Source organism: Carcharodon carcharias, chromosome 8 (genome assembly GCF_017639515.1).
Source record: "Carcharodon carcharias isolate sCarCar2 chromosome 8, sCarCar2.pri, whole genome shotgun sequence".
Classification (NCBI taxonomy): Eukaryota; Metazoa; Chordata; class Chondrichthyes; order Lamniformes; family Lamnidae; genus Carcharodon; species Carcharodon carcharias.
Genome location: NC_054474.1, coordinates 168,187,890 through 168,206,280, shown reverse-complemented (window position 1 = coordinate 168,206,280; position 18,391 = coordinate 168,187,890). Strand labels below are relative to the sequence as shown.

At 40.0% G+C, this 18,391-nt stretch overlaps 1 protein-coding gene across 12 annotated transcripts in view; it reads left to right on the top strand.

Annotated features, from left to right (window-relative positions):
• LOC121281566 (pre-B-cell leukemia transcription factor 3) overlaps positions 1-18,391 on the top strand; it is a 219,294-nt gene that overhangs the window by 196,633 nt on the left and 4,270 nt on the right. For 9 of the 12 annotated variants that reach the window (XM_041194541.1, XM_041194542.1, XM_041194538.1 and 6 more), the window contains 3 exons: positions 8,647-8,812; positions 9,328-9,440; positions 10,534-10,623. In XM_041194541.1, the coding sequence (XP_041050475.1) occupies positions 8,647-8,812; positions 9,328-9,440; positions 10,534-10,623 (369 nt within the window). Of the gene's footprint in view, positions 1-8,646; positions 8,813-9,327; positions 9,441-10,533; positions 10,685-18,391 lie in introns of all 12 variants that reach the window. The other 3 variants (XM_041194539.1, XR_005943869.1, XM_041194547.1) reach the window with 3 other exon arrangements.

Sequence of the window (18,391 nt, the reverse complement as noted above, 5' to 3'; positions counted from 1 at the left end):
TTGTCTCTGGCTATAATGAAAATCCAGACATCCTCTACATCTGGTGCTATTGATTTCTGAAAAGGAAAAATTGGATATAAAATGTTAATGAATACAAGTGCATGTAGTTTGGGTGTTGTTATAAAAGTGGATGAGTTCTTAGATGACAAAGTAACAAATATACTTTATGTCATGTTGAATTAACTGATCTTAGTTACTTGTTAATGAGTACATCTTCTTTGATTCCCTTAAGTGAAGGCTATGGTTTTGATTAAGGAATATTTAATTTATACTAAACAGATGACATACATAAATTTTTAAACAATAGCCTATATTTTCATGCACTATCAATGCAGGATAACCGTTCAAAAAAACAATGGTGGAAGTGTGAACTGTGTTATTCTTCAGACATAAAAACAATCGGTTCTCAGTCTTAGAAGATTCGCATTTGAAGAAGGAATGTTGTTATACTTACAAAACATAAAACCAAAGCAGCAACGTAGCAAATGAAGTAGGAGCCTTTCTCTCAAGTGAGTGATCATTGTAAAGTCCCTGAGTACCATGTCACTCTAGTCTGCCAGCTATGCTTAGTGGCAGTTTACTTGATGGAGAGGCTTACAAAGGTAAGCTGCTAAGGTAAGGGAAACTATCATTTGGTCCCATTCACAGCCACCTTCCCTTTCAATAAAGGATTGCATTAATGGCTAGTGGATTTCATCAGCATAACGTTCTTGAGGACAAAAAAAAAGAGAAAATCAGCCTAAATAGAGCAAATAAATTCACCATTTTTATAGATTAGTAGATACTTGGATGTTCGATTTGATTTGGTGTTTGTCTCCTAATTTCACTCCAATTTGGAAACATTGATTACACACACACGCACATAGGCACGCACACACACACTAACCCATAAACCTGGCACATATGCACCCTTCTCAACTTCTGCAATTCTGTTTGCTGCACACATACCCCTTGGCGCACTCAACTCATACCTACCTGTACCCAAATAATATGCACATACATATGCACTCTCCCATGCACTAAACACACCAATTCACTCCTTCAGCATGCTATGCACACAAATATATCCCCTTTTACATATGTGCAGCTTCTCCTACACATATGCATCAAAGAGTTTCTCAGGTTTCAAAACCCAGCTGTATAATAGTCATGAGGTACAAATAAACCAACAAACTGTGAAGATTAATGAAAAACCTGAGTGCAGACAGATCATTAGAGAACACCAATAAACATTAAAAAACAAAACACAGAACTCCCTCTGTATTGCACACATTGTTTATGGCTCCCTCACTAATAGAGAAACCATAAAAGACCCTGTCGATAACGTGCTGTGTGGATGGCTCCCAAGGACAGGATGGTAGTATTAGCTACTGCAATTAGAAATAGAAGCATAAAGCAAGAGAGAATTTCAGCAATACGCGTATTTTTTTTGTGTGGGGCAGCATATGAAATTAAACCAATATAATTAAATATCAAAATTGTATGAAACATGTGAAGTATCCAAATACTCCATGTCAGAATATGGAGGAACAAAAGCCATTAAAAATGCCACTATAACATTCCTTTTGAATGCTTTTTTTTAAAAAAAAAGCAAAGGGACCTGGATACAGCTCCCAAAATGTATTTGTTTCTAAAATCATGTGCACCAGTAAATGTGCTTCTGAATCTTAGCAGCCAACTGCAGCCATATCTAAAGAATTGCAAGCATTTCACTCAGTGTCCTTTGTTATGACCAAACCCCCTGTTCAATATTCTGAGTAAAAATAGAGACTGATGGCTCAAGTGCAGGGGAAAAGACCTGCATCAAGAGTTGCAGCAGACTACCATGTCTGCTGTGCTTTGGCTGTAGATAAACTGTCTCATCTGTTCCACAGACACTCTGCCTGTGAGGGAAAACACTTTATACAGAAGCAGATGAGTGTCCTGCAGGGCGTCAAGAATAGTGAATATTTATACTGCAGAAGGCACTGGCACTCCTGACAGAAGGCATTGGGAAATAATACAGCAATGTGCCACTACACAATGGTTACAGTATAATTTGTTAGCCTTTAATTTTACATTTTATGCAACAATTTACATGTTCTTTTTAATTCATTTCTTGCTGCTCAGTCAGGGTAATATAAAAGGTCTATTTTGCTTTTCCAATGTACTTTTCTGTAATTAGGTTCTGTTTAAAACATTATAAAACAAATTAAGGACACAATTGCCTGGTTGTCAGTGATAGGTTATTTCTCAATACATTTCCTGGTGTGAATGTCTTCATGCGCTGTCAGTTACTGTCAGCACAGGAGGTCTTTACAGGTACAAGAACAGATCTAATATACAATAAAACCACAACATTAACAATAAAAAAGTGACATGCATCAGGCAACAAAACCTAAACTGAAGGCAGATATGGGTAATAAGATCACTTGACCTTTGCTCTCATGATTTATGACATCAGCATTTACACTAGGTTATGGTAGCATAATGGTTATGTTACTGGATTAGTAATTCATGAGGCCTGGACTAATAGTGTGGAATATGAGTCCAAATCCTATGAACTGGATTTTAATTCAGTTTTTAAGATCTGGAAATAGATCAGTAAAATCTGCTGAATCGTCTTGGAAATTCAACTCATTCACTATTATCCTTTATAGAAGGAAACCAGTTGTCCTTACTGGTCTAACTCCAATCCCACACTAATGTTGGCTTACTCTTAACTGCCATCTGAAGTGGCCTAGGCAGCTACTCATTTGAATTAGTTCAAGATGATGGCCTACCACCTTCTGGCAACCCATTTTGTCAATAAAGTGCCTTTTTCAACAAAGGTCATATCTCAAGAATGGATTAAAAAAACATGAACAGTTAAGTTTAAAAAAAACTCTAATTGAAACAAAAGTAGATTTTTCCCTATTTGTTTGTTCTCCATTTATTAAGCCAGGCAGAAGTTAACCCATTACTCAGGGACCACTTTGTTCCAATGTGAATGTTGCAATTCTGAGGATGTGTAAAAGTTGGGTACATTGGTAACTTGGGTTTTCTACTGCTCTTAGCAGCCTTTAGGCCTAAAGCAAAGATGGCAGAAAGCTGAGCCCACTTTCTCTTCCCTTACTGGCAGTGCACTGGTTTCACGCAGAATTACCCATACACAACTACTGTGGTGATTTGTTAAGTCTCGGGGCAGAAGAAACATTTTGGCACGTGCACAAGAGTCTGCACAAACCCCTTTTCCTAGCTGCCAATAAGGATAGCACCTTACCAATAAATATGAATGCAACCACTACAGGGTTGATTTCTTTTTGTGGGGGTGGCGGGGGGGGCAAGGGTTTTGATCTGTCACATCATGTTTAGGTCACTACTGCCTATAAATCAAGTAGTTTTATGGGCAACAAATGAACACGTTAACATTACAGAGCCACTTTGTATAAAAAAAGTATAAACAGTCTGTCATATTAAAGAGGTTTGAAACTCAAACTCCTGGATATATACTTTGTTTATTATCATTCACGTTTGTTGTATGTTGCTCCATGTGTGCATTTTACTTCAAGAGAAATTAAAATGTGTGTTAAATTATCCATATAATCATTTGGTCTATTTTTTAGAAAAACCTCTGTGTCCTGCAGCTTATACAATGTGTGGGCACACAGCATGCACAAATGTTCAAAGTATTTTTGTTTGGAGGTTTCAGACACAGCAAGCCATTGATCCTGTTTCTGTTCCTAGCCAATGTGGGTCGCGGCCTTAGTCACTCAGTTCACAAAGTGTGCCCACAAGTGAGTCTTTCTGAATTGTTCATTGTCTGTCACATTGCCTGAAAATGTGCTCAGGGAAGGCACCTGTTCCAGCAAAGATATCTTCTGTTAATTAAAGAGACTCGGTTATCTTTTATGCAACATTATAGAGAAAGTTACACAACAAATTAACTTTTTGTGTTGTTGGATGAGCCTGAATTACTGTAGTCCAAGATCAGATTAGGAAAACCAAGGTCACCCCACAGTTATATTCAAACATTCTAAACCATTGATTTGTCACTTAACAGAAATGCTTATATTAAGATAATTTAGTAAAGTGAAATCAGTTTTTTAAGCAAACAACAATTGTGACATTTTCCTGACAGTGAAGTTTAACAATGTGAACATTAATGGATTCTTATGGTAAAGGCACGCTAAAGCATAAAAACCATAAGAAAACAGGTTCAATCCATTGTTCGTGCTGAGTTAGTTGACCCCCAGATGGAGCCCCATTAAGATTCTCCAACTGCCTCTCTCCTCTGAGGTAAATATCAGCTACTGTTTCCTCCTGAATGGTAAACAGTGACCGCTACCAATAAAAGTGTTTATAGATATTAGGCAAGAACAGAATGTAACAAAACATATAATACTGTAGATACTGGAATGCTGAAACACTCACTCAACATGCTGGAAGCACTCAGTAAGTCAGGCCCAACATCTGTGGAGAGAAGCAACAAATCATCATTTCAGGCATTGCCCTTTAAAAGAACCAGAACCTATAACAGAGTAAGGGCTATACCTGAAACATTGATTTGTTGCTTTTCTCCATAGGTGCCATGCTTGACTTTTTTGGACTTGATGTGCTGTGTGACCAATAACCTGGCGACATTCACTGTCCAGGTCTACACTTGACAAACTTAAATGAGCTGCAAGATAACTTCTAATGCTGTGGAATCATATAGCAGTACAGAGTAAGCCTTCAAAAGAGGAGTGGGAATGTTGGGGTGGGAGGGAACCTTCTTAGAATTCAATATATCTTAACCTCAGGTAAAATTGTAATCTCAGACAACCACAGGTGAAAAAGCCATTCCTCTCATCAGGTGAGGTGTACTTGTTTCTGACCTATAAAGATCCTAATGAATCATTCTATTCATTTTTAAATTCTAAGTTAACCCATTCTGATCAGTGCACAAACATTTTCCTTGCCAATTCTCAAAGAAACTCATTTGGGCTCCAAGATAAATTTGATGCAACCACCTAAAGTGGAATGGAATAAGATGGCTGCACTCATGAAGATCTGCTTTTTTTTTTACTTCTTATAATTATTTAAAACCTGGAATGCTGCAGTGAAAACTCTGGAACCAGATTGTCTGGGGCTTAAAAAATTATAATCTTTTTATTGCCTCATTTACATTTTAATATATAAAACAAATCTTTGGAGCATCATTTAACAAAGTCAGTAAGCTTTTAAGGCAGTACCTTGGACAAGTGCAGTTTTGAGAGATTTTAACAACAAAGCAATTGAAGCTTACCAATACCGGTACAGCAATACCACCCTTTTTGAAATCCTTTGTATTTAAAATTCAGGTTAATAGCACAAGGATATACCTAATGTTCCAATTCTGATCGCAACAAAATGCTCCAACTAAGGAGAATCACAGTAATAAGTCATTGTGGTTACAGATATGCCATTACTATTATTATGTATCCATCTTCCTATCAGATACAGCCCATGGAATTTTGGATCCTATCTGCTTTTACGGTTTAAAAATGTACTACCATTGACGCTCGAGCCTGATGAATGTTTTGAAGCAGAAATGGGCAGACATCAGTATAATATTACAATTACCTTGGGAGTAGCAGTAAAAACATGAGCTGTTACAGGCAAGCTGATAGGGCTTCCTCCATCCTGACAGTTTATTGATTGTATGATTTCTAGTTATCATATTTTTCCAGACAAATTCAGGCTGGATAGAAAGTATTTTTTCTCTTGAAATATATTTGAAAAGGGTTTTTTAAATTGTGTGTGGATCCAGCTCTTTTTCTTTTGCAGTTCTGAGGGTAAGAATATCAGATGATTGTCCTTTCTTCCTTTGCTCCAATTAAACCCTGCTTGTTAGTTAACCTGAAGGTAAACTCATCAAACAGCCAATGTCAAGGAAACACTGCCCACAGTGGTTTGTATGAGTGGTCATTAATTTTAATTGCCTTGATATTAAAGATTAAGAAGCAGAGTCTGGAGTGCTGTAGAGGATCTGATGTCGTGCAAAATCTCTCCTCATATTTTAGATGGGCGCTAAAGATATAAAATTTTACTGCGCAGTCTGGAATTTATTACACGAAGTGAATGGTTGCTTTTTTTAAAATCTTTGTGAATCTTTGAGTGTTTGCACTATGTGGATACTTTAGTTATTAAATAGTCAGGAACTTAATATGATTACCACAATAATAATGATGGATTTGTTAATGTATGGTTGTGCTCTGATAGACTGTATAGTATGTTTCCTCGTAATCTGCTGATGACAATGCTTGGTAGTGTGTGATGTAACACCGAAGGTAAATAGTGTATCAACTGTTGAGGTCATTGTGTTTTTAAAAAACACACAAGCTCTTTAAAAATGTAAAGTAAATTTAAAGTAAATACTTCAGTGGAATGCACTATGTGTTGGGTTACGCTCTTGTTGCAGTAGCTGTGTTTAATTACCACCTATTGCTGCTTTGTCCTTATCAAATGTGTTGTTGTGAGATGCCTCCCACGCCAAGAAAGGCGATAAAGTCAGATGGAGAGTTGTTTTCTCATTATTCTTATGAAACTCTTAGGGCAGGATTTTGATGCTGATGTGAGGTTGCGAAGGGAGGTGGATAGGTGTGGAATTTCCCGAAGCAGGCAGGCGTGGAATTTCCCAGTGTCAGCCAGCATGCTGGTTCCCTGCACAGTGCCGACTCCTGGAGGCTGGGTCGGGCATGGAACAACTATCCATCCGCAAGCAGCGAGTAGCTTGTTATGTCAATTATGAGGCCAGTTTAGGTCACTGCCCAGAGGCTGACTGGAATCTTCCCGTTGGCCTGTGTACCTCCCTTAGTGTTTGGAGTTCGGCAGACCAGGGGCCAATGTACCAGAAATTCTAAGGCCCCACCATAGCTGCAGCCGCAGGCCGCTCCATGGAGGGATTTCCCCTCCACAAAGGTGATCTGGCACCTGTGACCTTTACTTCGCCGTCAGTTTTTTAATAAGGATGGAGGCACCCTCTTTCTCCCTTAACTACAATGGCAGGCTGTAGCTCCTTCAGTGCTGGAGCACATCATAGTGGCTTGGCAGCCTAGCCACCATCTTTAATTGGACAGCGAATGTGCTCGCTGGCCACCCATTGGCAAATCCTGCAAAGATCACTGTTGGGTGACTGTTCCTGACACAATGCGTAGTAGGAACCACATTTGACCCTGACCCCAGACAGAAACTGTTTGAACTCTGGGAGCAAGCCTCTTGCCACAGGAGGCCCAGGAGAATAGTGGGTGCGGGTGAGATGGTGGTGGGAGGAGGGGTAGAAGTTACCCAAAGAAGAATGTTATGCTACTGTTTTCACATTTTATGTCAGATGGCTGTTCCTGTCTACTATGATCTCAACTACAAGATTGTCTGTTATTCTACATAAAAATAAACAGGATAATGGCTGCATTAAAATAGCATACTATAGAATTTTAGGTAAACATGTTAGTTAGTATATTACTGGAGGAAATTAAACACTTTGCCATGCTTGTACTACAAAGGATTATAATATGTTTTCACTGTCATTTGCACTGCTGCAACATTTTTACTCATACCACTACGATACAAACAGCAAAGCAAATTTACTCCCTAGTCTTTCCCATAGCACCAGGTTAACAGCTCTCTTTCAGTAGCAATAGTAGAAATATTACTTAACAACACAACCAGTGGCAAGATATTAGACATAATATTGCAAATAGCACACGGGTGAAAAAATAACACACACATGGGTTAAGGTCTATGCCCAGTCTCAGGAGTTCAGCTGGAATTTCTGAATCATTCAGCCTTAGCTCTAGCACTTTATAATGTCATCTGATTGGGTCACTGCTCTCTGACTCATTCCCAGGTATTTATTATTGTGCTTATTTTCATGAATCATCTGAGTGCTGGTAAAGTCAAATGAATAATCTATAACATCAATGACATTGTTTTGGAACACACAGCAAATTCAGTTGCTCTCTGGTTATCATGTTTTGACCCTTGAAAATAAAAATGCTGCATCATCCCAGCTTTGACCCTGTTGGCCACAGTACAACTGATTACTAACCAATTTATAAGGATCCCTGCACAGGTTAATGCAACACTGATCTTGATTCTAGTATGTTCAAAGGGAGAATACAAAACACCAGCTCATTTAATATTGATTTACATCACTCTATTCATATTCATTTGACTGAACATGATTTAAATTGTAGTGCTGCCAGGTTGTTCCAGACCAGAAACAAAGAACAATGGCATTTCCAGGCTTTCTCATCTTACCACTTACTTCTCAGAGAAAAGAATGCACTTTGTAACCAGCTCGATAACAATTTTTGATTGGCAGGTGGCATTTAATGCATCAACAATTACTTCTTTATTATTAATGTTTTGGTTGATATTTTTCAATTTTTTTCCCAGTGTAATCACATCAGTAAACTTAAAAATGCATGTCGTAGTAGATGTGTAATCCCTTGTGTATCTGTTCTGCCAAGAGACAGACAGAATCATGACATGCTCCAGTCCCTAATAACATACAACCTATCCTTGATTATTGCTTAATTAGTTGTGATACCCACTGGAAAATTTGGAAATTGTGAATGTGACGGACCCAGACTTGACACTTCGAGGTAATAAAATAGCTGAGTACTTGGCTGTGTCTTGTGACACTTTGCAACCTCTTCTCCTCAGGTGTCAAACTGGTTTGGCAATAAACGGATCAGGTACAAGAAGAACATCGGGAAGTTCCAAGAAGAAGCCAACTTATATGCTGCAAAAACTGCTGTAAATGCTGCACACGCTGTGGCAGCTGCTGTCCAAAACAGCCAAGCAAACTCTCCCACTACACCCACCTCCGGTAAGTGGAAAGGTTCCTTCACACAGTGCACAACTTGTTATTATGTTTTGCCATAAAGCAGCATAATTTTATCAGAACAAAAGCTTTACTTCTTTTAAAATCAAACTGTTAAAATTATGTTACTGCTTATATTAAAACATGCCATGGTTTCCATGTTTAAGCCCCACCTCTAATTGCATTTGAGATTTGAATTTTTCTGGTGATTCTGAAAACAATAGTTTCCCATTTCCCAATAAGGTAAGTTCCATGGTGTCTCCATAAGCTGTTTCCCCTTCTAAAGCCAGCAAGCATCACTTCAGAATTCGCTGGTTCAAATTTAAAAAAAAAAGACACTCCTCATTCTGTAAAGAGTCTGCACAGTTTTCTTAATGCTTTTCATGCGATGGAAGGCCTGCTGTTTCTTTTCTCTCGGTTTCCTTATTTCTGTTTCTTTCTTGTGTGCTCTTTCTTTTGAGAACTTTGGGGAGAGATTTAAAGCCCTCTGTGATTCAGGTGCCTGACTCTTTCCTTTCCAGGTTCTTCTGGTTCTTTTAACCTACCAAATTCTGGGGACATGTTCATGAACATGCAGAATCTGAATGGGGATTCTTACCAAGGGTCCCAAGTCGGAGCCAATGTGCAATCACAGGTAGGAAGAATGCCCAATATTAGGGCCTAGGTAGCAGGGTAGGGCTTAGAAATTAAAACTGCCTTACTCTGACCTATAGCCCAGTAAATATTCTGTACCTAAAGTACAGATTAATTAAATTATCCATTCCGCTGCTTTGATATTTATCATTATTGTTTTGAGTCCGTTATTTGTGATGTTCCATGTCTGATTTTAAAACTATGTGAATGCAGTCGGCTCTGGCTTGAGCAATTAGGGGTGGGGTGGGTGGAAAATTGGAGAATTTGATGATTGGTGTAAGCTTTTGCCATATTCATTCATAACTTTCTTCTCAATTTTTTCATGCCTTATGTTTTTGAAACCTGTTTCTTTCAAAATAAGAATTATTCATTCTAGGAGTTTGAAGACTGTGTTTGTCAAAGTTTCACATATTAATGGAGGCACTGGGAGAGGTTAGGTATCCACACTCACCAAGTAAATGAAGTCAGTTTAGTTAAAAAGTGTTTAGACTTTTTTCCCTCATTCAACCATTTAAATGGACAGAAAGGCAGCAATTAAAATACAGAATAACTATATATAAGTATTATTCTTAATGATGTGTTTAAGTAATGACATAAGGTGAGTACAGTACTTGTGTTTGTGCAGTAACTCGGTTAACATTTATCAAAGTGTAGGCTATATTACAAGAAAACAGTGTAGTTTTTCACTGTTTGTCATCCTCAATGTGGTCATTTGTGTAAAAAGTGTCAGTAAGTGACTGCACTGTGTTAAGAGTGATCCATTAAATTGATACTGACAGACAGCATGCTGACTGGCTGTAGAAAGCCTTTGCCTGTAATTTATTTATTGGGTGCAAAATAAAATTATAGGAACCCTTTGGCAGAAATTGCAGAATTCAGTACGCTATGTAAGCTTAGCCTGACATCTTTAAAAAGCAAATCTTAACATAATGGGCAGTAGCTTAAAATATTTAAAATGAAATGACATATCCTAATATAATGAAGGCAGTATGGCAAGCTTACACATTTCAATCTACCAGATAATTTCCTGTTGGAGAAAGACAGCTCTGTTGCATCAAGTCTGACATGTTCCTTTTTGTTTGCTTTTGCTTCAGGTGGATTCCCTGCGTCATGTTATCAATCAGACGGGCGGATACAGTGATGGTCTTGGAGGGAATTCACTGTACAGTCCACACAGTTTGAGCGTAAGGAACACTTTTATTTCTGTGTCCGTAGAAGAAAAAGAAAAGCTAAAGCCCTGCCAGTGTAAGCCATTATAGTTTCTTAATTCAGCTTTTGATGGCAGAGAGGGTTACATTATCCAGAATGAACAAAGCACCACTAAAATCCGTAATGGAATGACTATGTAAAGAATTGAAGGTTGTGTGAGAAAATTAGCTGTTTGTTAAAACAAAAAATGCACAGTAAAAAAAAATAGCAAACTTTTGCTTTTTTGGTTTAAAATTAAATACTTCAGACTTGGATGTACCATTGGCCAAAAACTGTAGTTGAAACATGGAATGTAAAATTGTCCTTGCCTGCTGCATTTTGGAGTCGTGGATTTTATCTTTGTTGATGAGGCTTGATAAGGTGTCATGTAATATTGCAGTGCATTATAGCACACTGGTATGGTATGGATGTTGTGAGACTTTTATTGGTTCCTTAAATGGAAGGGTGTAATTTGGCGGATGTCCCTGCAGGAGCCTATCTCCTCAAAATTCTATTAGATTTGGACACGGTAAGGCTCAGAAGCTGTGTATTAAACTAATACAAATTTGTATAACGAAGACTAAATTATTTTTAAGCATTGTCCTTCTGATTAATCACATTGTCTTCATAGTGTTGCAGGAAATTCTGCAGGGCCTAAATTGGATAGCCCCTGGACATGGGCACAGGAACTGTGATGCACAATTAACTCATGCCTGTTGATTGCAATACAGGGAGCATGCCAACTACATGCTGTCTGCTAACTTGAATGATCTCTGCATCTAGCCAGTAAAACGGTGTAATTAGCGCTGGCTGGAAGCAGGGGCCCAATGTCGAGAGTGGCTACTACCATCCAAAGTTTGCCCTTCTTAAAGCTAGCCTCGCCTCCGAAAGAGGAGATGCATTGTGGCTGAAGCAGGTGCTGAGAGTCACGATTGAAGAGAATCTTTCCTGAAAAGGCTGAGAAATGGCACAGCATGGGAGAGAGTGAACTCCAAGTTTTCCAGATGCTGTAGTGGAGGCACTGGGGGAAGGAGAGATGCCCTTTATCTGCTTGGGCCAAGATGACTCTCCCAATATTTAGTTAGAAGGCAGTGATGCACCTAGCCATGGAGGCCACTGCCAAGAGTCAAGCCCCAAGGACCTGGATGCATGAAGTTCATTGGTCCCAGTAGCTAAGGTCAGTGAATGAATCTTCAAACATTATTCTACCAACTCCAGCACTCACCTCAGCCAGTGCTCAGGTCACCACACCCCATCACTCACCTAGCAACAACTTTTGTCAATCAGGCCTCATGTCTAAAATTCATATACTTCATCTCACCCTTACGTATGTAGCAATGCTGCAAGTCTCACACCCACATCTCACAGCTTGCACACACTCCCAGCTATTCAGCCATGACACATCAGCAAACAACACTCGCTGACACACTTTCCTCTCTCTTGCAGGACAAGATAGCACTCAACCTGAGGAAACAGGAACTGTGGACAACTATGCCTGACCACCATGGAGGAGATGGTGCTGGCCATTGTTGGAAGAATGATTGCTGAGGCCATGGCCAGTGGCAGGGTTGAAACCATCATAGTTGATCATATCCTCATCCCTAATTTTCCTTCTTTTATTCAACTTGCTCCTCATCCCACACTATCCTCTAATTTACCAGCTATAGATAGTGTAAACATGCATCTCTTGCTTTCCTCTGCTCCCTACACCATCACATTACCCTTATGTCTTTTTCCTTTCAGATACTTGACAGGTGCAACCCTTGCCAGGCCAAGAAGAGAGTGATAATGAAGGCACAGCATCATCACTGATTTCACACTTACAGCCACCAACTCAGATACTGACACCACGTGTCTCTTACAGTTCAAATTAAAAGTGGAATCCGCATTTGGTGAGACACCGGGCACAAGTAAATTGCAGCCATGGCAGTGGGAAAAGATAGCGCAGGTGCCAGCCTGCTGAAGGGCAAGGTGACACGTAGGTTCTGTTGCAGAGGATTCAGATTGGGACTTCAGTGGGGCAGCCTGCAAAAGAATGCTGTTGGGTATGAATTGTTTCCATGCTGTGCATGTGTGCATGGGTTGCATACCAGAGTCATCAGCCATGTTGTCAGCAGTTAACCTTTGTCGGCCAGTAGCCACCCTTCGGTTTGCCTTCTGCAGAATGAAAGCATCATCAGTGGCAGCCGTTGACCTGCGTAATTTGCTACATATGGTTAAACACCAGCTGAACATTGAAGGTTTGGAACTCCTTATATTTTCGGTCTAGGACAAAGTTGACACGCAGCAACTGCAAAGGGATGTGTGTGCAGTTAGTGGCACCCTGCGCGATGGGAAATCTGCAGCCCTAGCAAAGATGTGCGTCGTTCTGCCTGCTTGTCTTTGGCAAGTGAGAATGAAAAGTAGTTAGCTCTGTTTGGATAAAGCCTCAGTGCCTTTCCTTCCACAAAACGATGAGATAATACAAATATCTCCAGCTCCAACCTGGATGGACCCAGACGCATAAAACATCATTGCTGCGGTCACCTTCACAGCCACTGGCAGTGTGGTCCTAGCCTTGCTCCGAGGTTGGAATTGCATTTGATTCAGATCCGAAAATTGCTCGCTGTATGCCCTAGGCAGATATGGCTTCCAGCTGAGAGCTGTTCTCGCCTTCCCTGTCCTCCTTCCCCTTCCAGCAGCTTGTCCTGCTTTGCTGTGTTCATTCTCCAAGTCATGTTGTATCCCAAAAGGAATGCACGTGTGCCCATGTTTGGGCACAACTGGTTTGTGCCAAAGCCTTGAAGTCAGCAAAAAGTCCTTCAACACCTGTCCCCATAGACTTTTGCAATTTGAAACATCCATAGAAAGCACCAAACACTTGTAGAATCATAGCAACATCCAGAAAATATTAACCAGGAACTATTCTGTATCACTATAAGCTGTCACTAAGACTGCCTAATTCCACCTCCAACACATCACCCAACCGTGCCCTCAGTTCATCTGCTGCTGAAATACTCATTCATGCCTTTGTTAACTCTGGGTTTGACTATTCTAATGATCCATCTCTGCATCCTCCAGAGGTCCCCTGCATCACAGGTGCCAATGTTCAGCCAATTCAATTCACTCCACATGATATCAAGAAACGGCTGAAAGCACTGGATATGGCAAAGGTTATGGGTCCTGACAATATCTTGGCAACTGAAGGCTTGGGCTCCAGAACTTGCTGCGTCCCTAACCAAGCTGTTGCAATACAGCTACAACACTGGCATCTACCTGGTAATGTGGAAAATAGCCCAGGTATGTCCTGTACACAAAAAGCAGGACAAATCCAACCCGGCCAATCACTGCCCCATCAGCCTTGATCATCAGTAAAGTGATAGAAGGGGTCATCAACAGTGCTATGAAGTGGCACTTACTCAGCAATAACCTGTTCACTGACGCTCATTTGGGTTTCACCAGGGTCACTCAACTTCTGACTTCATTACAGTCTTGATTCATACATGGACAAAAGAGCTGAACTCCAGAGGTGAGGTGAGAGTGACTGCCCTTGACATCAAGACAGCATTTGACCGAGTGTGGCATCCAGGAGCCCTGGCAAAACTGAAGTCAATAGAAATCAGAGGAAAACTCGTTGCTGGTTAGAGTCATACCTAACACAGAGGAACAAAGGAAGATGGTTGTGCTTGTTGGGTGCCAATCATCTCAGTTCCAGGACGTCATGCAAGAGTTCCTAGGCCCAATCATCTTCAGCTGCTTCATCAATGACCTTCCTTCCATTATAAAGTCAGAAATGGGGATGTTCACTGATGATTGCACAATGTTCAGCACCATTTGCAACTCCTCAAATACTGAAGCAGTCCATGTCCAAATGCAGCAAGATCCTGACAGTACCCAGGCTTGGGCTGACAAGTGGCAAGTAATATTCGTGCCACACAAGTGCCAGACAATGACCATCTCCAACAAGACAGAATCTAACAATCTCACCTTGACATTGAATAGCATTCCCATCACTGAACCACACCCCCCCCCACCTGACTTGGAAATATATCACCGATCATTCGCTGTTGCTAGGTCAAAATCCTGGAACTCTCTCCCTAACAGTACTGTGGGTGTACCACAGAGAGCAGCTCTCCATCATCTTCTCAAGGACAGTTAGGGATGGACAATAAATATTGGCCTAGCCAGCGAAGCCCGCATCCTGTAGATAAACGAAAATAAACCTAGCTGGTCTCCCACACTCTATCTGTTGTAAACTTGCGGTTATCTTAAACTCTGTGGCCAGTCACTTAACTCTCACCAAGTACCATGCACCTCTCACCCCTGTGCTCGCTAACTTACATTAGCCCCTTGTCAAGCAACGACTTGATTTTAAAATTCTCCCCTTGTTTTCAAACCCCTCTATGGCCTAGCCCCTCGCTATCCCTATAATTTTCCCACACTTGTCCAAGATATCTGCGCTCATCTCATTCTGATCTCTTGTGGATCCCTGATTTCAATCACTCTGCCTTTGGTGGACATGCCTTCAACTGCCTAGGCCCTAAGTTCTGAAAATTGTTTCCTATAGCTCGCCACCTCTCTTCCACGCTTTCCTCCTTTACAACTCTCCTTAAAATCTATCTCTTTGACCGAGCTTTTGGTCATTTGATCTACAATCTCCTTATGTGGCTCGTGATTTATTTTATGATTGCTCCTGTGAAGTGCTCTGGGATGTTTTGTTACCTTAAAGGCCCTGTGCAAATATGAGCTGTTGTTGTGGTTGATGATCCCTTTAAATAGAACGGGTGGGATGGGGTGGGGACTCCTTCCTGCTGCTGAACGTGTTTTCAGCAATACGAGGTTGAGAGGGTGTGTGGCCTGGGGCGTTGAGCCCAGCATGGCACCACTGGCATTGTTTGCCATTTGGAGCATTGGGGGCACTCGGACAGTCCAAAAGACAGATGCTAACGAGCCTAGGTTTTCACCCAGCCAATCTAAGTGTAGTTGCTCTAGAGGAATGTGTACTATTTGCCAATAATTTTGTGGATCCGGTAAATAGAAAAGGTGAAAATTGAACAATATCTTTAATTTGGAAATGCTGATGTGAAGGATATTTCACGAAGCAAAAGGTGTATATTAATATGTGCAATGTAAACAAGGAGAGGTAACACATTGCTGACTGTTTGCCAGTTTTGGTACATTGTCAAATAAAAGATTTTATCGACAGTATGCATGACTGCTATAGGTTATAGTTTTACGATAATGCAGATGGATTGCTTTGGTAATTAGCCGCATTGTAAATAAACCATTATTAGCATACGCTAACCTTTTTTTTTTAACTGCTGATGTTTGGCGGTGGGAGGCTTGAGCAAAGGCTAGTCTTCGCCGCAAGCACTCAAAGTCAATGTGGCTCACATTGGCCCCTACAGAAAGGGCTGCCCCGTCACTTCCACTCAATGTTCCTCAACTCACGAGGCCTGCGCCTTCCCTCTTCTTGACTGACATAAAAATATGTAGCGACAAGCTGTCTGCCACAGCAGAAATTTGATCAGACATTGATTTCAACAATTGCCTCTACAGGCCAAGACATAAGGAGAACTCATTTCTCGGATCTCTCATTCCTGATGCAAAACAAATGTAAGGAGCACCAGTGGTTTATGCAGGAATACAGTGGTGTCGCCAAGTTCAAAATTCACATTTAATTTACACTTAATGAGATCAACACAACAGACTCCTGCATGTGGGCCTGAGATGTCCATCTTGTTCTGCTTGTTCCTGCTGCTGGCAAACTAAATATATACATGTTGAAATGAGGGCTTGAAGCTAAGTGAATAAATGAGATATTTGTCAACAGTAATTGGCATCCTGCAAGTGCCATGTTAATTTTTAGTTATTGGGTGAATAGTAATGCTGGAGAGAAATAGGGAGATGCTTTCTGATCGTATGACAAAGAATTGCCTCCCTAACCCCAATGATATCATATGACGTGTCACTCTTTCTATGGGTTAATTTCATGTGAAATGCCACCCTGTATTCCCACCAAAACATACATCTTACCTTGACCATTTGTCTTTTAGTACGCTACTAATGTAAACATGTCCTTACGTTGCAAATCGTTCATCTTTATTTTTGACCCTGTTTTTTTTTTGTTCTGGCTGCTATCTTTATTTGAAAATCAACGATTTAAAGCTTTGGCATATTTCGGTCTGGTGATTTAGAAGCAACATATTTTTCAGTTTTTTCCCTATTGAAGGAATTAGACATTCATTCCTTTGACAGGAGCTCAGAGAGATATTCTGTTCTTTTAATTTTAATTTGAGTTTTTTGGAACAGGGCAGGTTTTGTGCAGTTGTTATTCACTAGCAAATATATGGGCTATTATTGAACGAACAGAAGTCACATTACACACTTTGTAATTCCAACTATAAAAATGGTGGATTGTGTAATCTGACCACACAAGCAGAATATTTCAACTGAAAGAACTGAATCCAGTGGGTACGGATTTAGGATTTCAATTTCTCTTCACTTAAGAAAATCGTTCAATTATCAGGTATTCACTTAGCAGAGTTAAATGGATTATCAGTATGTGCAAAACACATTAGCTTGGTTTCATTTACAAGGGACTGCTTTCAATATTTGCCTTGTTTCTGCCAGCTCTCTTTATGTCAGTAGAAACCCCTCCTTGTATGATGCCATGTATGATCTGTTCAATGTGTGTGAGCCTGCAGGAGTTAAAACTATTGGTATCCACAGACTGATGACTCAGAACCTTAAAAATATTGTTTTAAAATCGAGACCTCTAAGGAGTGCTCATTTTTAAATCTAAATAATGTTGTCTGTACAAAATGTGGACATTTTTCAGGAGATTGAGTCTGACAGCAGTTATAATCAGGGCTTGAATTTAATACTGGCTGCCTAGCAAATTGCTCATGGATTTTTCAGTTTCACTAGTCAGTATTCTAAACACTGGCAAGATTTTCCTAATGAGCTCCACAGAGCAGTGTCCCAGCTTCCCAGGATTCACTTTTCATTTTGTCATCCCGATCATCAGTCTGGCTTTGATTCTGATCAGTTTCGCTAGTGGAAGAAGAAATTTGCTAGTGACAGTCATAGCCACTAGCAAAACTGGGCTGTCTATGAAAAAAAATAAACTCCAGCCCTGTAGGCTAGATCTTATTTATGTCTAATAAATTGTGCTTTTTGTGACAAATTTACATAATAAGATTTTTGTGTGTTTATAGTATACACTCTGTTTATTTTGTGTGTTCTTATATATACATATATATTACAGAGTTTTATATATATGTGTTATAGTTTCATAAAATATATATATATATATATATATAGATAGTTATATATTTAATGTGTGTATTTTAGAAAGACAGAAAAAGACATCAGAAAATAGAGAGGGTGAGGATTGAACTGGAAGGCTCTCTCAATATTTGTCTAACTCTTTTTGAATTGGTTTGAACCATGGAGTTGTAACTTATTGTCACCTTAATGAATGTTCATTCCTACTTAGTCAACAGGCAAAATCATTGTGCCCTCCTAGCTGGAGAGGGTGCACAGTGCAGAATAGTACCAATGAAGAGGAAATGAAAATAAAAAAAATGAGCCATCAGTTTGGAATTGATGGCGTTTCACAGATGGATCCATACTGATAGATCCAGTCACAATGCTGCACTTACTTTCAGGGTTCCTTAAATTGAATTCTAGCCTTGACAATCAATTGAACTCTGCACCCCTTAAATTACTTCTTGTATTGATGTATATGTAGGGAATCACCCCGACTCCCACAAAATATGA